At 45.6% G+C, this 22,295-nt stretch overlaps 1 protein-coding gene across 6 annotated transcripts in view; it reads right to left on the bottom strand.

Annotated features, from left to right (window-relative positions):
• Nucleotides 1–614: 614 nt before the first annotated feature.
• The window catches only part of LOC144721539 (uncharacterized), a 46,995-nt gene continuing 25,314 nt past the window's right edge, over nt 615–22,295 (bottom strand). For 3 of the 6 annotated variants that reach the window (XM_078599216.1, XM_078599217.1, XM_078599221.1), the window contains 30 exons: nt 22,039–22,143; nt 21,199–21,261; nt 21,055–21,090; nt 20,209–20,262; nt 19,605–19,640; nt 17,007–17,042; nt 15,910–15,972; nt 13,936–13,971; nt 13,649–13,720; nt 13,370–13,396; nt 13,201–13,254; nt 13,053–13,088; nt 12,297–12,377; nt 12,039–12,074; nt 11,819–11,911; nt 10,855–10,941; nt 10,060–10,119; nt 9,483–9,533; nt 9,056–9,160; nt 7,667–7,735; nt 7,021–7,065; nt 6,813–6,854; nt 6,262–6,402; nt 6,034–6,093; nt 4,990–5,067; nt 3,905–3,991; nt 3,609–3,707; nt 3,437–3,472; nt 3,063–3,107; nt 615–2,565 (listed from right to left, as the gene is read on the bottom strand). In XM_078599216.1, coding sequence (XP_078455342.1) covers nt 2,525–2,565; nt 3,063–3,107; nt 3,437–3,472; nt 3,609–3,707; nt 3,905–3,991; nt 4,990–5,067; nt 6,034–6,093; nt 6,262–6,402; nt 6,813–6,854; nt 7,021–7,065; nt 7,667–7,735; nt 9,056–9,160; nt 9,483–9,533; nt 10,060–10,119; nt 10,855–10,941; nt 11,819–11,911; nt 12,039–12,074; nt 12,297–12,377; nt 13,053–13,088; nt 13,201–13,254; nt 13,370–13,396; nt 13,649–13,720; nt 13,936–13,971; nt 15,910–15,972; nt 17,007–17,042; nt 19,605–19,640; nt 20,209–20,262; nt 21,055–21,090; nt 21,199–21,261; nt 22,039–22,143 — 1,874 coding nt within the window. In that variant the 3' untranslated portion in view covers nt 615–2,524. The remainder of the gene's footprint in view (nt 2,566–3,062; nt 3,108–3,436; nt 3,473–3,608; nt 3,708–3,904; nt 3,992–4,989; nt 5,068–6,033; nt 6,094–6,261; nt 6,403–6,812; nt 6,855–7,020; nt 7,066–7,666; nt 7,736–9,055; nt 9,161–9,482; nt 9,534–10,059; nt 10,120–10,854; nt 10,942–11,818; nt 11,912–12,038; nt 12,075–12,296; nt 12,378–13,052; nt 13,089–13,200; nt 13,255–13,369; nt 13,397–13,648; nt 13,721–13,935; nt 13,972–15,909; nt 15,973–17,006; nt 17,043–19,604; nt 19,641–20,208; nt 20,263–21,054; nt 21,091–21,198; nt 21,262–22,038; nt 22,144–22,295) is intronic. The other 3 variants (XM_078599219.1, XM_078599218.1, XM_078599222.1) reach the window with 3 other exon arrangements.

The following is a 22,295-nucleotide window of genomic DNA, read 5'->3' as shown; positions in this document are numbered from 1 at the left end:
GCATAGTGTAAAAGGGACCACGGTGTATGCTGTGCAGACTATAGTCATGGATGGTGGCTAATTGGTTTTATTTGACGCGGGTAAGGAATATTCAGCCCGATTGCCGATGTCCGTAACGAGTTTTCACAGAGTGGTTTTTAACACCAAATTTCACCAGATCACTTAAGCACTTTCCCCTCCCCATCAACCTTTAGCCAGATAGTATTGTAGTGCCGTAGATGGGCCACAGTATTATGCAGCAGCGACTTTTCGGGTGAATGCAAATATTATTCATATGAATGCTATATATGGATGGATAGATGCGCAACTTGAAAAAAAGCAAAAGCAATAGAAATCTACGTTGCATAGATTTAACAAACAAGCTTATATTTTTTTGTAACAAAAACGTGTACAAAATATACCGTCCTCTATATAGCGTTTGATGTAGCTCAGTGCATATGCTATAAATTGATAAAAAATTACATTACAACATGTTGCCGTGGAGTTTTGATAAACCTGTGGACTTATAACATGGCTTGCTAAATGTGTATGAAACATTAGAATTTGCATGTTTGAACTGTTTATCTTTTTGATTTTGATGCTGCTTTTGGAGGACAAAGATCGTGTCCGGATAATATTTTTGAAAGTTTTATTTAAAAGGGTGCCGTAAAACGTTATCGAGTGACAAAGTTGACATTCGGTGTTGTGTTAAACAGTATATTTTTTCACGTACAGTTCAGATTGTTATTTTACCGTGCCCTTTTAAAGACTCATTCAGAGTGAAGGCAGCCTGATAAAATGTGCTCTGAAGCCGCTGGTATGTGTAGGAGTATAGCATGCGGCAGTAGGAAAGCTGTTAATACCCCCCCCCCACCCTCCCATCTCATGTTGTGACATTGTGATTTAAAAGTTGGGAAATAGGCGCCCTGTATTCAAAGGAAAACAAACTGTTATACTACTGTAAATGGTTGTGGACAGCTGACACCTTTTATTCTCTAAAAACTGCCCAATTTGCTACTGTTATTTTCTCGAGTACTTGAATAGGATGTGTACCTAGTCCCGTTTTTCTTTATGCACGTGCACGGAATATCTTGTCGATAACATAGTGTCATGCTGAACGCAGTTAAGCTTAGGATGGGCTGTGTTTGGACGGATGCTTCGTCCATAATGCTTCGTCCATAATGCTTCTTCTGGCTATCAAGCATGAAGTTGAAAGGAAAGGTAGAAGTTTATCAACTCAAGGCATTCAAATAGACACTTCATGTTCCCTACTTACTTGCGAAACAATCTTAGAGATTGGTTTTCAATATTCATTGCTTGGAAGTGCCTCTTTAATAGGACAGCTATTTCTGTGTTGACCTCATGACCTCAATGCAATTTAATTTAATGTTAAGGCCTTCAAGATGAGGTTGAAAGGATAACATGTCTTATTAAAGCCCCACGAGGTATCTGAGCATGACCGGTGAATAATTTGAGTGCCTAACTGTTGTCAGAGAAATGGAAAGCTGTTGTCAAAATCCTACAACCACACTTTGAAGCCACAATACCGAAGAGAACACTTTACAGTAGTCTAACCTGTATGTTTGACTTCTCATTTGCAGTCAATAAAATGCAATGTTTGTAGTGATGTATTCTACCTCTTTTGTGTGTTTACTATAACAAAAAGCTAGCCTAGTTTCTCTGAATTAAAATAGGTAATAATTAGCAGTACAATTACAAGCGTTTCAATCCAACTCCATGTTTCATCAGTGATGTTGCCCTCAAACTCCCAACCTCATTGTCCTGACTCCTTGCTGGATGCTGATCTCATTGGAAGCAGTTATAATGAATAAAATACAGCCCCTCTACATCCACCAATGGATGATGGCCTCCTCCAAGCCGTGTTGGTCAATGGGTGTTTTTTTTTGTTTAACCACACTTCAAGCTGGTCAGTGTGGGTTTGTAAAGGCAAGGGCAGGACTTTTGGTGTCACGTGTTAGGTGTGGCTAGGAATCTAACATCCCCGGGTTCATAGAGGGCAGCGCGCTAACTATTGTACCACAATACACGGTTATCGCCACAAGCGGATACAACTGGAGGGTTTAGTAATATTCCACCGAATTATTAAATTATTTTGTCGTGATTGCTTTTAAAGTCTTACTTTAATGTACCTAGTATAAGTTTATCACACTGTCAATGGCAAGGTTATGTTCGTAGTAAACCAGAGGTGGGAAACGGAAGGCCACAATTTTTTTACTTATAGTGTTGGGAAGAGGGAATTGGAATAAAATATGCACATGTTAAGAGTGGCTGGGGCTCATTTGTATGTTTTTTAAGGCTGGAGTAATATGACAATTACATTGGATTGGTTTCAACAAAATGCTATTCTAATTGGTTAAAACATTTTATATATGTAATTGCAATGTAAGCATTAATACATAACAATACACCCTCCTTATTTGACTTGGGGCATACACATGTTTACAGGCATGCATGTACAAAAGGAAGAAAAAAGTCCCTTAACTACGATGTATGTACACGTCTTGAATTATGTTAGTAAATTGTGTTATAGCGCGATGCTTCTCTTCCGTCTGTATGGAGAGTCACCTGTACAGAAAAAAAGTAAGCAAATGGTAAACAACAAATGTTTAACACAAACTTTCACGACCAACATCCATAAAGTTTTTTTGGGTTAGATCGCGTAAATATGAAATGTATCGTTAAACCTGCCACCACCCGACGGCCAGACAGTAAGGTTTGTTACGTAAACAATTCTGGCTATCGCCTGATGAAGCTGGTTGTACTGACCAGCGAAAAGTTGTACTCAAATTGTAAATGTGGGTTTACTTTCCAACACACCGGTGTGCTGATCTCGTAACGATTAGGCATGTTATGTTTACGTGACACACTTTACTGATTGGCTGTGTCAGGTGGTGGCGTGTTTAACGACATTTACGCGATAAAACCCACAAAACCTCCATTGTGGATAACACAGATTAATTCGGGTGAAAAGGAGGGTTTGCAAGATCCCAAAGTTCAACTCGCACTGCTGTTGATGAATATTTTCTTTCAAGGATGTGCAAGTCATCTCAATAAATAATCACCTCTGTCTCCTTTGGGTCCTGCAGGTCCCTCTTGACCAGTTGCCCCTAGACAAGAAATTGAAGGCTTTGAAAAAAAACCTTACGTCCCAAATACATTTTTTCAACCAAAAAAGATTTGTTTTGCCTCAAAACGGGGCAAAATTGGTCCAAATTTCACTTGTATTAACATGCTGCGATGAACGTCGATCTCGATATCCCAATAGGGAAAGAGACAAAAACTTTACTTTACGTGGTATGCACAACACATTAATTTCATTTCATGAGAACTTCGGCGAGCCCATTGTCGGTTAAAACATCTAACGGTAAGGCCAGAGATTCACTTATTGACCAGTGAGAGTGCTCTAAGTGCACATAAGCGTTGCTGGTTCACGTACCGGGAACTCCTGCTGCACCTGGAATGCCCGGCTCCCCTGCATGGACAAGAGGCCATCTTAGTCACACACTCTCAGAAAACCTTAAAGGGCACTGTAAACATTTAAAACTTCACATTCCACTCTGGAAGTGGCGGCGGCGCATGGATGGACACGAGAAGCCGGGCCGCCGTACCTTTCTGTCCCTTCATGCCAAAACCGCCGTCTTCTGAGCCCTCGCCAGGTTGTCCAGGTGGCCCAGGAGGCCCAGGTGGCCCCACAAACCTCGCAAAGGCTGGATTTTTGTTGGGGGGCGGGCGAGGGGTGGGGGATCGTTAGAATGTTTTAATATACAACTTTGGCTGTGCACACATTTTAATGAAGTATTATGAAGTGTCAACCTAAGCATATACAGATAAATACTTTCGATGAGATTGATGCTTTGCAAATGTTGATACCCCACCCCCCTCCCCCGTTTTCTATTTCACCCACCTCCGATAGGGAGGGTGGAACCAGGTACACCTGGAGACCCTGCAGGGCCAGGGAGCCCTGGAGCACCCAGTGGTCCTGGAGGCCCTCCTGAAGAAATATAACCAAATTCATATTCTTTGGGTCTTTCGGTAAAGTCACGTAGATAGGTTCAAAGAAAATAACAAAAAACTAGGACGTTTCGATCGCAACACGAGCGTTCGTCATCAGGACTTTACCGAAAAACCCAAAGAATATGAAACCAAGTGTTGTTACAACACTTGGTCATCATGATCATCAGCCATGGTCAATCCACTGCTGGATAAAGGCTTCACCCTTGGCCGTCACAGTCTCTCGTGAGTCCTGCGTCGTTTCAATCCACGCAGCACCCACACACGAGCGGATTTCATCGCTCCGTATCTGCAGCGGGGCAACTTCTCCGGAGTGTTTCCTATCTTTGGCTGTCGCACTGTCGTTCGTGCCGATCGTAGGCCATCACCCCTTCTCGCTATGACGTGTCCTGCCCAAACCCACTTTGCTTACCAATCAAAAATATATCTGGCTAATCAATGTTCCTAATTGTATTGCGCAACATAATTCCAAGCATACATCTCTTCACGCATCTTTGTGCACTTTTCAGTTTGTTCCAGTTTATTTGTGAATAGACGTTGATTATCCATGGCATAGCAGGTAGTGTGACAGGTAATGAAGGTAAAGGGGTAGCCCTGCAATTGCTTGGTCTTCCACGTCGACAAAACGTGTTGGAAGAGGTGGCCGTACCCACACTTTACCCCACCACACGTGACCTGCCCATCGATTAACTGTGGTGAACCAATTTACATTGCAGGCTGGACAGAGGCGGAGTGGGGAAGAGGTGAGGGGTTGATTTAAAAAAAAAAACTTTCATTGCTTCAACTGCCACGCCAAAGTATGGAATTGAACCGGCGTGCCAACCATTACACCACGGCGGCTCCACGTGACAGGTAACATGCAATGAAATCGAATTTATAATCTGCTTTGTTCTTGCGCGGGTTGATAGTCTTAACGACTCGAGATCAGGCGTACGCATACTGAGTGGAGAGTGCGTGTGTTGACACACACACACATACCTGCTGGTCCCGGTGCGCCAGGAGGTCCTGGTGGCCCAGGAATTCCCACAACACCACCACCACGCCCTGGTCCATTCTCTGCGCGAGACAAAACGTTTCGCGACATCGGCACACTGCAAAGAAATACATGCCCGAATATCGGATGTAACTCTCCCTCCGAAAATCACCGCTTCGTTTACACCGCATCCCTCACTCAACCCACTCATCGACTCTAGATAAGGGGCCACGACCAACCAACCGACTGATGCATCTCTGCAGTCTCGTTCCATCCGTCTATAACTCCATTCCCCCCATACTTGCATACGAAGCATTCGGTCTTCATCCACAATCAAAGAGCGTCTAAAACCGCACACCGGTTTCCGCGGAGATCAACCAGTTGAGCCCGAGCTGGGCCACCGCACCTCCAGGTCGTACTCGAATTTAATCGCCCGTTTACAGAATCATGTGTGTTATGAAGAGTCTGTTATTGTCCAAAATTGACGGTGATCGTATTATTAGGGATGAACTCCATCTCGTTTCTCTAAAACTGCTTTTTGTGTATAGTTTGTTGTCCTTCCCTCACACTTCGGATTAGCACGGTCGGCTATGTACAATGTGATAGAAGTTCAACATACATAAGATGTAGAGGTTGTGCACTCAAAAGTGGGATTGGTGGCAGAAAGTAGGAGGACTTAAAAGAGAAAAAGATAGGCCGACAAGGAGCGATCGCTATGACGAGAGTGAGGAACGAGTGGAAGAAGTTTGCCCGGTCTCATCGTCAGCCGCAACTGCCAAAAGGGAAGTGTAAGAGGGAGAGGAATCTTTGATCTGAGCTTTTAATTCTACTCTGCAGGCTTTCGTTGTTGTATAGCTCTTACATTGGGAATTCCATTCAATTCCCGAAGAAGCTCCCACAGCACGTGGAACAAAACGTTGGGCCATCACGCCGAACATGATGCGGTCAAACCTCGAAAACAAATCCCAGAGCTATGCCAAATTTTTAATCGTTACAATTTTCCACCGCGTGCATTTGACACACAGGCAAAACAGCAGTCGCTGACTCACGAGCACCAGGCCGCCCTGGGATTCCTGGAGCTCCGGGCACGCCGGGATCTCCGCCTTCGCCTGGAAGATGAAATCGACAAAAAAATGTGTGAGCTCGCCTTCGAAGGTCATAAAGACACACTTTCAAAAAGGATAATTAAAAAAAAAAACTCCCATAGGTGCCGGCGATCTGCAGAATCTTGTGGAATTATGGCGGGATGGTAGATCTTTGAGTGGCGGGAGCCTTGCCTTTCTCGCCCGGTGTTCCAGGGCTCCCAGGTGGGCCCATAGGGCCGGGTTCGCCAGGTTGGCCAGTAGCGCCGTATTCCCCGGGTGGGCCGGGATCTCCTGGGTAGCCTGGCTGACCAGGAGACCCAGGTGGGCCTGGCTCTGTGGGGTTTTATAAAAGAGAAAACCAGAAAAGAGAATGAAAATTACTGCGTGCACTGTATTCTCCAGATTATAAGAAGCACTCTTTCCCCCTGTAATTTAAAGCAAATGTTGGGGGCGTGTCTTATAACCTGGAGAATACATTGCCTTCCAGAAGACGTGCTTTCATCTAGTTTATCAGAATATTTTTTGTAACAATATGGTTCTCAATATAAATACATCACCGCACAGAGGAAAGAAGACCATCACCAGAAGACGGCTCTCCATCGTACAGTGTTCTCTCAATTATAAAGCACAAAATTACCGCAAAGTGTATGGTGCATTTTACTTTCTGGAGCACCTTATAATGTCAAGAACGTGGTGAGTATTAAAATATTGAGTATTCAGGAAGCAAAAGGTGATGTTCTCACCTCGGCTTGGTTCTCCTGGCTGGCCTGGATATCCAGTGTCGCCTGAAATCATAAAAAACCCAGCAACAGTTGTGAGCAACGGAAATTCTTCATCAATTGCGGTGATGTAGAGCATCTCAGAATGCTCCGATGGCTCGTCAGCCGAGGTGCTGTGACTGCGGGACGTATATGGGATAAGTGCAATGCAAATACAAAACGATTCGCTCACCAATATCTCCTTTTTGCCCAGGTGGACCCAATGGCCCATCCAGTCCTGAAGAATTAAGAGACAATTTAGGCTTGTGGTTTAATTTCCTACACTCCCCCCCACTCCCCCCCCACTCCCACATAATTTTTGCAAACTGTGGACTTATTGTGTCGTGAATTAGTTTCAGCCGGACAACGGAGAGATTAACATATTCTGTTTATACAAGCATATCAGCGTTGTGTGGACCGTCACGAAGAAGAGGCATGTAACGATCTATCCCCTTCACGGTTTGCTGAATCATTATGACCTGAGGATAGGATTCAATTCCACGTGGGACTCATCTACACACGTACTCACTAGTCCCTGCGTTGCATAGCGTCTGAAATAAGAGAGAATTGGGCTACAAGGTTGCCAAACTGTTCCAAGCCGGCTAGCAGAGTCTCTATGTCTACCCAGTTTGTTTTTTGTTCCACGTGACCGAAGATGATACTGACAACGGCATCGCGACTTTCGCGTGTGACTGTGGCTGCAAAGAGTAAATTGCACGAGCGGCAGTCTTTCTGCTGCAGCCGCCACAGTTGGTGCAAGACGGTGCCGACTCGTGTCCTCATCAGGTCAGGCCACGTGGCGAATCGTGGCGGTGATGTCTCCGTGCCAACCTGCCCACCTGGTGGTCCAGCAAAGCCTGGGTTTCCGGGTGGACCGGGCTCTCCTGGTTGCCCTTGACCCACGTTACCTGTGCACATAATCGCACGACTCGCACTTTACACGACCCCCAGCGACAGCGAGCACGCCAAGGGAATGCGCGACAAAATCCTTTTTTTATTCTGTCAAAGTTGCCTAGCACAGGGCTAGAGGTTCAAAAATTCCAAGCAGCCAGCAACAGACGGCACGACTAAAAGAGACAATGGCTGAGAGTGTAAATGCGTCAAGCAGCAGGAGGGTAGAAGCGGAAAGAGAAGTGTTGGGACCTGCAGTGCTCTGGCAGAGCACAGTGGCGAGGAGATGAATCAGTCAGTCTGATGCACGGGGTCCCCACGTCAGCCATACAAAGAAGAAGAAGAAGACCGAGTCCTCAACATAGGTGGAGGAATCAACGATTGAAGTTCACGGGAACAGTAGCCACTGTAGTCGTAGTAGTCGTGTTAGAAGAATAAAAGGAAGATGATCGATTGCAAGTGAGCGAGTTACTGCAGTGAATTAGTGAGCGGTTGGTTCATCAATAAAAAAAATCTGTAGGCTGCTTGAGCAGAATGGCTGTTACGACCATGCCGTCCTTGTTGTTATAGTTTTTGTAGCCATTTATGGCGGGGGGGGGGGAATTCTTTAGGTTAGCTTCGCTTACATCGCGGCAAGAGCTCCTGTATTGTAAAAAAAATCATCTTTCAAATGAACTTTGAATGTCTCAAATGCTCGTCAATGATTTCAGCTGAAGGCATTCCAAAGGCTTGTAAATGTCATACCTAGGTAACTCGATGCCAAAGTGACTATTGATGCTGGGAATCTCAAACAGCATCTGGTCCTGAGACCGAAGAGGACTGGGCAGGCCGAACCCTGTAGTAAATATTTCACAAAGGTAGGCAGGGGTGACCCCGTGGCAAACCAGGAATGCTAACACCAACAACTTTAATTGAACTCGGTGTCGCTCGCCCAAAAACGTAACGCCACCTTCTAACACCGACGCAGCTACGAATTGCGACAAAGCCCTCATGATGGACCGGACTGTGTGTTACACCTTCACCGTGGTGCTTTGCTTCATACGTCGACAAACATGCAAAATGCGGGCACAATTTTGAAAGTGCATGCCCAGTTTGTATGTGTGTATGTGTGTATGTTGAACTTCTTTCGCACCGTACGTAGCCAACTGTGCTCATCGGAGGTTAGAGGTCCACAGCATGACAGCAGTTTAGTCACAGTGCCTTTAGGAATCGTTGTGAGTGTGAGCAAGAAGGTATTTTATGATTTTCATATTTTGTTGATATTCTAGTGTTGCCACGAACAAACTCGTAGGAACGATAGTGACGCCCGGCGCTGCTGTGGGAGATGCGGGACTGACCAGGATTGCCGACTGAACCTGGGAGACCGGGCAGCCCCTGCTCCCCAGGTTTCCCGTCATTTCCTGGAGGCCCCATAGGTCCTGGTGGTCCAGTGACATAGTCGCCTAACGGGCAGGAGAACACTCTTGTTGTAATTAACTCGCGATTATTATCATCATCATCATCAGCCACGAGCAGTCCACTGTTGAAGGCCTTCCCATATCACAATCAATACGAGCTCTATTCATAGCTCCATCTCTGCTCTGGATTGTCCTATCGAGCAGTCTCGCGTGCGCGATTGGACTCCGTGCGTCTTTAGCTAAGGGAATTAATCGGTAAACAAATGCATGCTGACGAGGCTGATCTCGCGTAACCCAAATTGCGTGAGTTTTTTCTTTAAATGTTAAAATTCGCTGATGAGTCAGCATGAGAGTGGTTCAAGCTTACCCTTCGGTCCAGGTGGTCCTGTCAATCCGGGAGGGCCAATTGAGCCCGCACCTGAAGATGATAGAAGGTACATGTCGGGTTTTTATGAACGCGGTCAACCCTTCATTCACCAGGGTAACCGGGACCAAAAGACAAGGTTGGTCCCCATGCAGTTTGCATTTTACCCAGGATAGCCCGGGATAGTCCAGATTTAACAAAACACAGATAATGCAAAAAAAACAAGCATTGTTCACCTACGTGCAACGGGGGTGAAGATGTAGGATGCGTCGTCTGTGTTTATCGCTTCTTAAAAGTGATCGGTTTACTCGCCCGAGTGTACGCCGTCCCCCGTGGGAATGTTCGCAAACAATGACCCCTCGACAAAGCGACGAGCAGCTGATAATAGAAGCGACCGCGCGTAAATGTTTCTTATGATATAAGCGCGGGTTCATCCTCACCCCCAGACAATCTGCCCGCAGGATAATGGAGAGTTAACTGCACAAAGTGTTGTGCTGTTTGGTATCTTAGGCCTACGCGAGAATGATTTCAAGAGTGATTTTATTTTATTGCGAAGCAGCGCAACAAAATCAAGTGTCACCTGGAGGACCTGGGGGGCCCGGAGGCCCTGGTGATCCGCGTGGCCCCTGAACATCTGATCCTGCAACACAGCGAAGCGTCACACAACGTTCCTCCGAAGTGGCTGAAAGAATTATGGAAGTAACGACTCATTCCCTATGCAGAACAATTAACTGGTTGGTGGTTACAGATCATACACTCGTGTGGTATGAATCTGTACGGTGTACAGGGTGGTCCAGATGTCTTGTTACCCCCATTTAATTGTCTAAAACTTCATATTTTTAAGTAAGGTTTATGTAAAACAGAAATTAATATACAATAGAAAAAAAAGTTAATGGTCAATTAATTGGGGATCACAAGACATCCGGACCACGCTCTACGATGGTAAAACCATACACACGAATCGAAACTAAATTATTCTCACGCGCACGATTCGAAGCGTCAATCATGAGCGCAATCATAATTTTTCTCTCCGCGTGTCCCCAACCCCTCCGCCCCCCACCAATGTTACACCGACAGTGTCGTCGGCATGACGGCACTAGACGAATACTCCCACGATGAACTTGAGCAGCGCATCGCCCCCCCCCCATGTGTGTGTGTGTCAGAGACCGGTTTGCACAGCGAGAATGTCACACGGCGGAGGACTTTCCCACCGTCACATCCCTCCTGCAAACAGCGGCTGCAACTGCATCATCCGTGCAATGCGTGCACCACGCCAAGGGTGGAGCAACGCCTCGCGGCGACCAAACAAGATGACTCGCAGTGCACGGGAGGAGAGCGGTCAAATGTTTTGAATGCAGTGCACGACAGGTGTCACCTGAGCCCGATAACCCATCTCTGCCTTTAGGCCCAGGAGGCCCGGGGGGTCCGGGAAGTCCCGGGGGTCCCGGGATGCCTTGCACCTCTGTGGGATCGAGGAACATCTTCATTGGCTGCACATAAGCGGGTGAAAATGTTTCTGTGCGTGGCTGTAACGTTATATATGCCTTTAAGTTTGAACGAGTGAAATAAGTGAAACTCCTCTGATCACCTCTCCACCGTGAAGGAGAGGACGTTTAAGAGGCACCACTCCTCCAATCTATGAAAACGTGGCAGATTTTCGGAGTTATATATTTAGATGTGTATATATATGTATAAATACAGTCGATGTATATGCTGTATATTATACTGCATACACATGTGTATATACTCATCTTTGCCCCCACCCCAAACGAACAATATCGCTAAAGTTTGCTATTTTATCACGAACGGGAGGAGTTTTTAGCCGACCAACTCCTCTCGTCCGTGTAAAACCACAAATTTTAGGAATTATGCCCCCCCGCAGAATAGAGGAATTCTCGCGAACCGTGGGGGCGCCACAAATTTTAGGCATTCGCAGATAAGAGGAGTGCGGATTTGTGGAGTTTCACTGTCATTTTCACGACAAATTTCTGAATTAAATCATAATCATGATGGACAGTAAGAAACGTTTTAGAACTAATGTCCAAAAGCAAGAGGGCGCAACGTTTCCGCGAGCAGAGCACGTGATGAACCAACACACCCAACGGGTTCAGTGATCGAGTCGGACCACGTGCTCCGATAGTAATGACCCTATGCACCCTCTTGCAAGGTGATCAGAAGGTTTCGAGAAAGGGCTAGGCCACCACATCAACTCTTAGCCACATTGCCGCCTATGTAGCTGCCTTGGGTTTCTGATCCCACAAAGCCGGTTACGGACGTCGGACAGTATGCCGACTGCGCAGTGCAAGTCGTAGGCATGCGAGGGCGACTTCAATCTTCACCATTGGTCGCTCTGGCTCGTCCAGGCGGGCCCCTGTCCCCTGGCTCTCCCTGGTCTCCCTTGGGTCCTCGGTCTCCTCTCTCTCCCTTCTCTCCTGCAGGGATGCAGTTCAAGTCAGGTCAAAGCGGAGAGCGAAGCTATTTGGGGTCGACTGCATAGGAGCGTACGAGTGTGTGTACTTTGCAAATCCAGCGAGGTTGATTGCGGAAGTTCCTTCCTACCTGGGATGCCTGCACTTCCTGAAGGTCCCAAAATGCCTGTGGGGGAAAGGAAAAGAGAAACACTGAAATACGAAACTCATTCACCTCTCATCAGATCGACAGCACTTGTTCCAACAAACACGTTCATTGGAAAGACAGGCACCCAGACGTGAAACTGAACGCCATATTCAGGTGCGTGTAAGTGACAAGATTTTAACAATATATACGCAATATCAACAGCGGATATAGAAACATATGAAGGCATAACGACGACGGCACCTGGTACTCCCTGAACTCCGGGTTGGCCAGGGGGGCCAGGGGCACCAGGGGGGCCGGGGACAGCAAAGCTCTGCGAGCCGTCTGCACAAAAAAGGGTTATGTCAGCCATCACCACGGATGAATGAATAAATGAATTATTTAATGAATTGTTGAAGGAATTAGTGAATGAAGTGATGAATGCATGAACGAATTGACGAACTAATTAATTAATCGACGAATGAATGGATGAATGAATTGATGAATGAATGCAGAATCACGGTGGCTTTTTTTTACTCTCATGGTTTTCAAAACCCATTAAACCTCGAGCTCTGCCGGTTTTAAAAACCACCCAGGATTGTAACCGGCCGTGCCAGAGCTTGGGAGCTTGGCAGGTTGGAGCCTGGACAGTTGTTTGGATGTGTGACCACCATTGACACAACAGTTTGTTGCTGTAGGCTGCTGCGGAATAACATTGCTGGCAGCAGAGGGCAGTGCAATAAAATGTACTGTTAAACTGTACTTCTATGCTCTAGTGTGTATGCTCCCCACCTTCAACATGCACTGATAAGCACAGTGAAGAAAGGTTAAGTAACCACCCACAATCCGCATGGCATAAGGAGGCCCCTCATCCAGCAGTGGAATGACAAAAGGGCTGCACGTGCTAATGCAGCCATAACTTGAAACTCTGTGCAATAACATTAGCCGACTACAGAGATAACAACACATTTCATGGTATAACAAAAAAACTGTCAGTGATAAATTGTGAAAACTACGTACCGAAATTCAAAATCTTTCCAGGATTGCCAGTTTCTCCTGTGACACAGAGCACAAATGAGATGGAAGTTAAAAATATATATAATTCTCCTCCTGCCAGGCATCGGCATTGACGTTTTGTTTATTAGCTGCTGGTTTGTGTTGTGTTCACCTTTAGAGCCTGCTTCTCCAGGGATTCCTGGTTTCCCTGGCTCTCCAGGAGTACCTGCAAAGGTATTGAGTGGAAAGGAATGGAGGTAATGAGCCACCATGTAAGTGTGTATGATAATAATAATAATGTAACAAATTAAAAGGATTTATTTTCAATGTCAAAACAGTACCTGCTTGCCCGGGTGGTCCTTGTGGGCCTGAAGAGAAACATAGGGTAACAATTTAGAACTGCCAGTTGTGGAAATTGATGAAATCATGGCTGTTTCAGACACGTTTGTTTCAAAGATTCCCTCTTTGGCCTCCAATATATCGAATGAAATTAATGCTTTACGAAGGCACGTTACATGTTACAAGTCACGAGCGAGAGTAAAACTACAGTATGTAGCGTTGTCGTACAAGATCCAATATCTCAAACAGGGCAACGAGCACGGGTTGTCGGAACTCCTTACCTTGAGCGCCTTGATCTCCCTGGTTTCCTTGAGGTCCCCTCGGCCCAGGAAGTCCAACAAGCCCTGGCTCGCCTACATAATAGGCACACATGTCATGATTGCCTTTGAGATAGAGTTTCGACTGCAAGTTGAAATTATATACACACACTCATGACCGCAGTATCGTGCATTTGGGCAAGCTCTAACTTGGCGAATTAGGGACGAATGTGACATCTAAAATATTTTGCTCTGAGAGACAGGCCATCATCCTGATTTCCACAGATGGCGAGGCACCAACGGCGTCATACCTCTGGATCCTGGCCGCCCCTCAGCACCACCGTCACCTACACAAACGCAGTCAATACAAGCACATTCATAATGTTAGCAATTTTTTAAAAGAAAAGCTAAAAAGTGTAATCATTATAGAGTCTATTCTTATGGAAACGTTTTAAAAAACAAACTTAAAATATTTCCACGGTGAACCCAGTGATGCGAATTTCTATTCAGCGTCATGAATAATATTCGTGACAAGTCATTTCAGAACCAGGTTTAAATGCACCCCCGTTCGCTAACCCGCAATTACCACCTTGGTGAAGTGGGGTTAAGCAACCCCCGTGACGAAACCATTGCTGGGAAGCATTTAGCCAGCATTGGATTCAGAAATGGCTGCGTGTTATTACACCAGCACATGGGCAAAATAGGAAGGCAAAGATGACATTGCTTACATAAAAAGCCTACGTATTAAAATTACATTGCTTGTTTACAACAACGAATTACATGATCTAACCTGGTCCTTATTACAATGCTGCCTTGTTTGCTTAAGGACCTCTGGTATGTGCCCGAGGATAATTGGTCGTGTCTGTGTCCGTGTTGGTCATTGTTTACATGTTTTTGCACGATATGGGGTAACCTTTGTTTAAGACCCAAGGTGTTGGCCCTGCCATGTAAGGCTGCCTTGCTGCACAGCTCGTACCATGATCACTCTGTCTGTTACGGTTTCTCTATTGTTCTCTACGCGTAGCTTTGGTAGTCCCTTTATGCTGGGAATGTTGATGTGCTCTGTGTTGGACTGTGCGTGTGAGTGTTTGGGGAGCGGTGGCGCAGCGGTTAGTGCGCTCCGCTGCGGACCTAGCAACCTGAGTCGTGATGACTATCCGAACCGGTCCTGGGCCTCCTCTAGGTCGACTCAGCCTTAAATGAGTACTTGGTGTGGTGTAAATCACCACTGGGGAGACAAAGGCGGCGGGCGTGGTGTTGGTCACCTTGCCCGCTGTGTGCCGTGCCGGCATTCATAGGTGCTCGCTAACAGGATTTGCCCTAACAGTCTGTTTAAGGCTATATGGGGGATCTTTGTCTTGTGTGTAGATATCACGTCCTGAATTTAATCTATTCTGTAAAATTGCCAGGTGTGTAACAATGCTTTGTTCATCGACTACAATTGACTCGATTGCTTGTGATATGTGCTTGTGATACAAGTATTGATTATCTTCAACGTATGTGGATATACTGTACAGTAAAAGACACCCAAATGTTAGACACAATGGAGCGACCGAAACCCTACAAATGTACCTACGAAATGATACAAACGAAACGGTGAAATCGATATGAAAATGTATCGATTCCTCAATGGAGACGCGACCTCCCAAGTGTGACATCTCTGTTCAATCGCTGCAGAGGTGTGGATCATTGCACGCCTGAGTTGGTGCCAGCGCGTCTCCTCGATCAGTTTGCATCGTTTTTTCAACGGTTTTACCTAAACTTGACTCCCGTGTGTCGTGGTCAAATCTTGGAATTAAAATTTAGTCTACTTCCCGTTGTCCAATCAATTCCACATGTTTCACACGTACTCAGATCCGGTGACAATGCATGCCTGTATCAAAATCGGCATCAATTAATCAATGAATTGGCTCCTTTAAAGCAATTCACATTTTGTATGGACGCCTCATTATTAATATACATTTGTGTGGGTCAAAAACTCAGCGGTGCCTAAACTCTCGGTTCGCCTCGCCCAAGAAGCAGGCGCCACGCGTCGTCTCAGGCGCGTCCGCTCCGTGTCAACGAGTTACGGGCAACCTCACTCAACACAAACAAAAGTTGTACATTGAAGATTCATTCATAAAAATGTACCAATTTATTCAAGTAAAAGCGTTGATGTGGGAGCAGGCGCCACATCATTGACGTACTTCTCGGCCGTGAGTTAAACGAATATTGTGAATAAAACCGTTGTTTTTAAAAATATAAACTTTTTTTAAGGAGTGTATTTGTTCTTTTGCGTCACGCACCTGCCACCCCCTTGACTCCGGGCTCCCCAGGGGTCCCGGCAGGACCTCGAGCACCCACTTCGCCTGCAGCACGGCAGCGCATGCCGATGATTACGATGACGACGGCGTCGTCGTTGTTTTGTGTGTGTGTGTTTTGTTTTTACAGCGGAACGCAACAATTGAGGCTCGCTTGGCAACCATTCATAAAAAAAACAAGTATTTGTTCGCGACTAAAATTTCATCACAAAGTTACTGGGAGAAGGGGCGGGGTGGTGTGCTGAGTGCTGTCGTAAACGGACAACAGACTGGGCCATTATGTTCCACAAACTACATTCTGAATCGCCCGTAAATTACTATAATAATATTAATGTTTGCATGGCTACTTAGATCTTCATCTCTAAAGAGCCCCCACCTGGTTTCAAGTTCAAAGGAGGTTGTAAAGTTTAAATATTTGGGAATATTAATGATTTATATGTGTGTGTACATTTTTTTTTCCCCAGTCACCATCAGGTCATGAGATATAGTCCATCCAGAACTGTCACAGAGCATCATCACCCTCCGTGTTAGAGAACGGCCCGCAGAAGGTGATACCACAGAACTACTGCTAATATACCTTCAAGTGACCTCTTAACCTCACGAGAGGTGGATGCGTTACTTCCATGATGTCGCATGGCAGCCGATCGACGTGTTTAAGCCTCAAAGCTGGAAATCAGGCCAATTAAATTAAAACCAAAAATTTTATAGGCACTTATTTTAGTTTATTAGGCTGATACCATCAACTAATTCCGCAGTTTAATTACGAATGGCTTATCAAATTTGAACCATGAGCAGTGCTGGCTTTGAGCCACCCAACAACCTTTACGACCAGAACTATTTTCAAATGTCAAAGAGATCGGAGTGCTTCGTGGTATTATTAGCGTAAACCATTGTTCCACAGATGACTCCAAATGATGCACATCTAAATTATAAAACTAAAATATTGATCCCTTCTATGGCAAGTTGGATCCATATCTCAAAATGCCCCCACTTGTTTTTGAGTTTGGGAGTTAAATTTGTGTTGTTAATATTTTGAATTTTTTAAAATGATTTCTGATGAATTCGTAATCACTGCAACTCACCGGCAGCACCTCTCTGTCCTCGTTCACCAGCCTCGCCTAGAAAAAATGATTTTTGTTAAAAATGTAAAAAATTTATTAATTACACATTCTCTAATTTTATACATCGGCTTTCACGATCGATATTATGATTAATATCTGCTGATACTTACATTGTCTTTGTACCGTTCGCCTTTTGGCATTCTCTAGTCTAACACTGGTGGTTAATGCAGACTTGATACCTTGTAAAAGCTATCTATTTGGTATTTGAACATCTGAACACCTGCTGTTTTGTATTGCCAAAGGGTAAAACATTTCATTACGATTTATAGTAAATTGCGTTTGGGTTAACTGTAACCCCTCCACCAAATTAAATAGTCACGAGGGCGAATGCGGCAATTAATTTGGTTTTTCTGCAAAAGATCTGAATGTTGAAAAGTAAGACTTTTTTGGGACAAATTCATACGACGCATCACTGGAGATGACATCTAGCATCATCATCATCATCATCGAGTGTTGACAAAAGCTGAGATCTCACGTGAAATAGATTCCTTATCCGGGTTCTTAAGTAGGCGACATGAAATCATCAGATCAGCCACGCAGGTGAATCGGTTTAATAATTAGAGTTAATTGGTTGTGATTGGCAGATTAACGTGATAGGGTGAATCAATTTAGCAATTGGTGAAAATAGCCTTTCCTTTGTTATGTTGGGGTGTATTGTGTTAGTAATCAAACAGGATTTAAAAAATATACTATTGTGATTCTAGTTAAGCGTTATTTGGTTAATAGGGATATTTTAATCAGCATTATGGCGATTAGCACGATGAGGAATTAGTGATAGAGGTTGATGTAAGATATTGTTGGTGTTACATTATGACAATAAATAATCGATTGATTTAACCTAAATGGCTAGAATTTTTAATGTAATTATGTATTTAGTTGAGTGCTAATTTAACACTTATGCTGGATGTGATCTCCAGTGGAACTTATAACATCATCAATAAATGTATTTGCCTTTCAGCATTCCTCCGGTTTTGCTGATAAACCAAATCAATTGGCATATATGCCAACGCGACAACTTGATATGATTAAGCTGTCGGGTGGTGGAGCGTTGATGATGTAGTGACATCGCGGATGTCACTGTGTAATGCCGGCCCAAGAGAGGCACGGCGTGCGATGTATTGACATCGCGGACACCCCGTGCATGTGGGTGTAGTACCGGCCCTGGAGGGGCTAATGGATAGCGCTGAATGGCACCACGCCTGGCGTCCAGTGCCGACCCCTACAGGATGGGGTGTGAGAGTGTCAGCCATGTAATCGGGTTACTATAGGCCGTGGCACTCTGGTTGACCCCGGAGTACACGTGACTGGTAAAGTCTACACAGGGGCCCCCAAGTGGGGGGCTAGGGGTGGTCACGTGTCGGGGGGAGATTCTGTTAGAGTGTTCGAGAAGGTGGTCGTGGCCAAGTGGCGGAGCGAGCCACGACCAGTGAGGATATAAACCGGGTCCCCAGAGGGACCGGGGTTCAGCGTTGCTGTTGTCATCTTCAAGATCTACGTTCGACGTTCGACAAGAGTCACCAACACGTGGCCCTGGACCCAAGCTGGGGTCCTGTCCGTTGTAGCTACTCCCAGTGTATTTAGTGTCGTTAGCCTGGTGGTTACGTAGCTAGTTATGTTGTAACTATTGTAGTTAGCCTGGTGGTCCACCACCATAGGATGTTATCTGGTGAAGGGGCAGTTACCCCTTTGTGTTGGTATCAATAAATGTGTGGCCTCCAAAGAGTACGTCTGCGACTCAGTTGAACTCACTACAATAGTAACCCTCGATATACTAATGATTAATTATGCATTATCGCTGCAATGCTTGGGACAGGACACATTGCTATGTGGGATACTGGTCAGTGGTCGGCACTGATTACAGTGGCAGCTGAAGGATTCAACAAATATTTGAGGATGACCACCACGGAGGTGAACGATGAGATTGGTTCGTGTGGACGAGCGAGATATATTTATTTCATCGTGGGGCTGTGAAGGGCGGCGACAAACGTCTGGAGGCCTTTGCTCCAGCCGTGAATAGAGCATGGCCGACGATGATTATGTCACGCTACAAAGATCCCCCGTTTAGCCTTAAGCAGACTGTTGGGGCAAGTGCTGTTAGCGAGCACCTATGAAGGCCGGCACGGCACATGAGGGGGTGGGGTCGCCAACACCACGCCCAGCCGCCTTTGTCTCCCCAGTGGCGATGTTTACACACCGCAGCAGGTACTAATTTGAGGCTGAGTCGACCCAGGGGAGGGCCAGGACCGGTTCAGATAATCGTCACCGGTGTTGGCCGTGAGCGCGAATCGAACTCGGGTTGCCGGGTTAGTCGTGCATCTCGCTCACCGCGACGCTACCGCTCCCCACCAATACATACAGGACATGCATTCCACATTTTACCCCAATATATTTTACCGTTACGTATTGTATAAATATCCAACAATTATCTACGTATCTATATAGACACACACACACACTGATACTGTGTTGAATGTGGTGTGTTCCTCCATGGCAAAAATCTCGATTGAAATCCCGTAAGCCTGCAATAGTTCAGTACGAGCACAAACGTTTCCTCCTTACCTTTAGCTCCAGGAGCTCCGTCAATGCCCTTATCACCTGTGTGCATACACAGACAGAAGCAGTGGGCATTCAATTCTCAATTATACGGGCTAATGGGGAGTGAGAGGCATGGCCCAGATGAAACAAACACGCGCGGATAATGCAAAATATATGCAAAGTAGGCTATAAGAAAGTGTGTATTGTTGACAAATGTAGAATGGAGGAGAATGTGGCGAATTCAAAATCTGTTTTCATTGCTTCTCAAGAGAGATTTGGTGCCCCAGTACATAGTGTTGGTCGAGAGCCTCCATCACTTCCCATGTAAATAAAAAAAGATAATCTCGTGTTTGGCGCCCCTCCCTGGTTCAGGTGGACCCCTTTCCCCTCCTATCTTGTCAGGCTTGCCGCCATGTTTGTGGTCATGAGGGCACTGACTCGTAACGAGTGAGGGCCAGCAAATAATTAATTCGGCGCCTTTCCGTAAATATATACATGAAATCACAAGCACTCTGGATAACCTGCCCATGGACATTCGAGGGGTAACTCTCGTTCCACACCAAGCGTTTGGCGATGATGTTTCGTCGTTCTGCTTTGTGCGTTGGGTGGCGGCAAAGTGGGACGATACCTTTCGCACCAGGGGTTCCTGCATCACCCTTGGAACCAGCCGTGCCGGGACTGCCTGGAATTCAAAGGCAGTGAATTAAGAGGTGGCCCTGGGTGGCTCACGGGCCCGCTGCCATCGTCACCACACCGAGCCAGAATCACGGACAACATCGGGTCCCAATACGGGCATCGAGTAACGGCGGGTTGATTGATCACAGCACATTCACCAATGACTGCTCAAACAAAAAGTTGACTCTTCACTTAGTTTGGCTTATAACAGTTATGAGTATCAAAACACGATATTTTGATTTGGCGTACGATATTCTTTGTAGGGCACACATCACCAGGTGTATCAGAGGCCAATTGAAGCGACTTTGGAAAACGTTGTGGCGTCGACTTTGTGGGGCCTTTCTTGGACACTGGGTGGTACGCTGCTAGCTGCAAAGGTTATGAATGTCTTCATCTCATAACTTGATGCGGATAATGCAGTGCGTAAAGAATAAAAATAATAATAGAGCAAAAGCTAATAAGGACAATAAAACATTGAACTTCGTCCTACGTGTTTGTAAGCAGTTAAATAAATAAAAAATCTTAAATAGTTTTCCAATAATACCTCTTGTTTATACGAAGTGCACGAAATTCTACATTTTTATGGAAGGTGCGATGTATTCCTTATGACAACCACTGTTGACTTCCCACAGAGTGGGATTGATTTTTTTATCAAATTCATGGGATAAAAGGGCTCCATCGACCCTTGACTAAGAGTCCAATTCTCAAGCTTCTCATTGCAAGTCACACACTAACCACTGAACCATGTTATGTCAGATAGAGTGGACAATGAGGTGTGTTTTCTCCATTGATTAATTACCTTGGAATCCAGGTGGTCCCTGTATGCCTTGCAAACCTTAAAAAAAAGAATTATTAAGCTGACAAAAAAACACAAAGGAAATACCAATTGTAAAATGTGAAAGTGTTAATGGAGTTTGTATGCAATGCTAATATTATTACAAACCTTTAGGACCAATAGAACCAGGCAGTCCAGGGGACCCAGGGAGACCTGATTCTCCAAGGCCACCTGCATGAAACACCAGACAGTGGACAGAATCATAAGTTAGATTGGGCTGATTGAGATGGAGAATTCGTCGACACTACACAAGTAACCACAGTAACAGGCTTTGCCCACTTTTTAATAGTTTGAACATCACACTCCTCAGTCGTAAAATTACTTGGTTCACTGATGGAGTCCATATTTGGAGGTATTTGGCACAAGACTTAATTTAGAACTGAAGACTGACCCTGCCCTGTGAGTAAAACCATCAACCACTGGAAATTAGGCTGTAATTTGTGTGGACCAAAATGAAAACATATAATTGGGTTTTAAAGCAATTAGCTTCGACTTAACTGTAGTTGTGCCTAATTTTAGCTTTCTAGACAATTCTAGGACGTTATTAAAACGATCATCGGTCAGTCAGCCACAATTGGCCCCTGACATCTGAAATAAACTAATTTGGCGCTTGCTTGGGGACGTCCTCTTGTAGCCCTTGCCAAGCAAGCCTGTACGCTTGCGGGCTCAGAAGGCATCCAACTCGTTGGCACACGACTGTGGCGAGCGGCGTTGTTTGATCGGTGGGGAAGCTGCTGGATGCTTTTAGATGCTACCCACGCGCCTCAGTCTTTGTTCAGCCTGCATGCGCATCTCACGGTGTTATCGCGGACTGTGCTTTATCCTATGTTATACATTATTTATCATAACGCGATTTTTCGATAACACGGCGTTCTTTAGGAATGCAATTGCTACCACATTATAGGAGAACAGACTGTACTTGTACATGTGACAATCCAGAATTCATACCTCGCTCTCCCTTCTCTCCGGCCCCGGGAGGCCCTGTTTCTCCGCGTGGGCCGGGCAGGCCCTCCCTGCCCCTCGGCCCAGCAGGCCCCTCGGTGCCTGGCTCCCCTACACACGGAGCGTCACCCCGCGCCATTCACAGCACACAAGACGAGCAATACAACATTTTTAGTTTTTTATAAACACACACACACGTTTTTTTAAATACAATACAAGCAGGCACATCAGTAGCGTGGCATGGTTGGCATGGGCCCCTGTGC

The sequence above is a fragment of the Lampetra planeri genome, chromosome 12 (genome assembly GCF_965212315.1).
Source record: "Lampetra planeri chromosome 12, kcLamPlan1.2.h2, whole genome shotgun sequence".
In the NCBI taxonomy this organism is placed as follows: domain Eukaryota; kingdom Metazoa; phylum Chordata; class Hyperoartia; order Petromyzontiformes; family Petromyzontidae; genus Lampetra; species Lampetra planeri.
The sequence above is the reverse complement of the archived record's forward strand: the minus strand, read 5'-3'. Positions and strand labels throughout refer to the sequence as shown.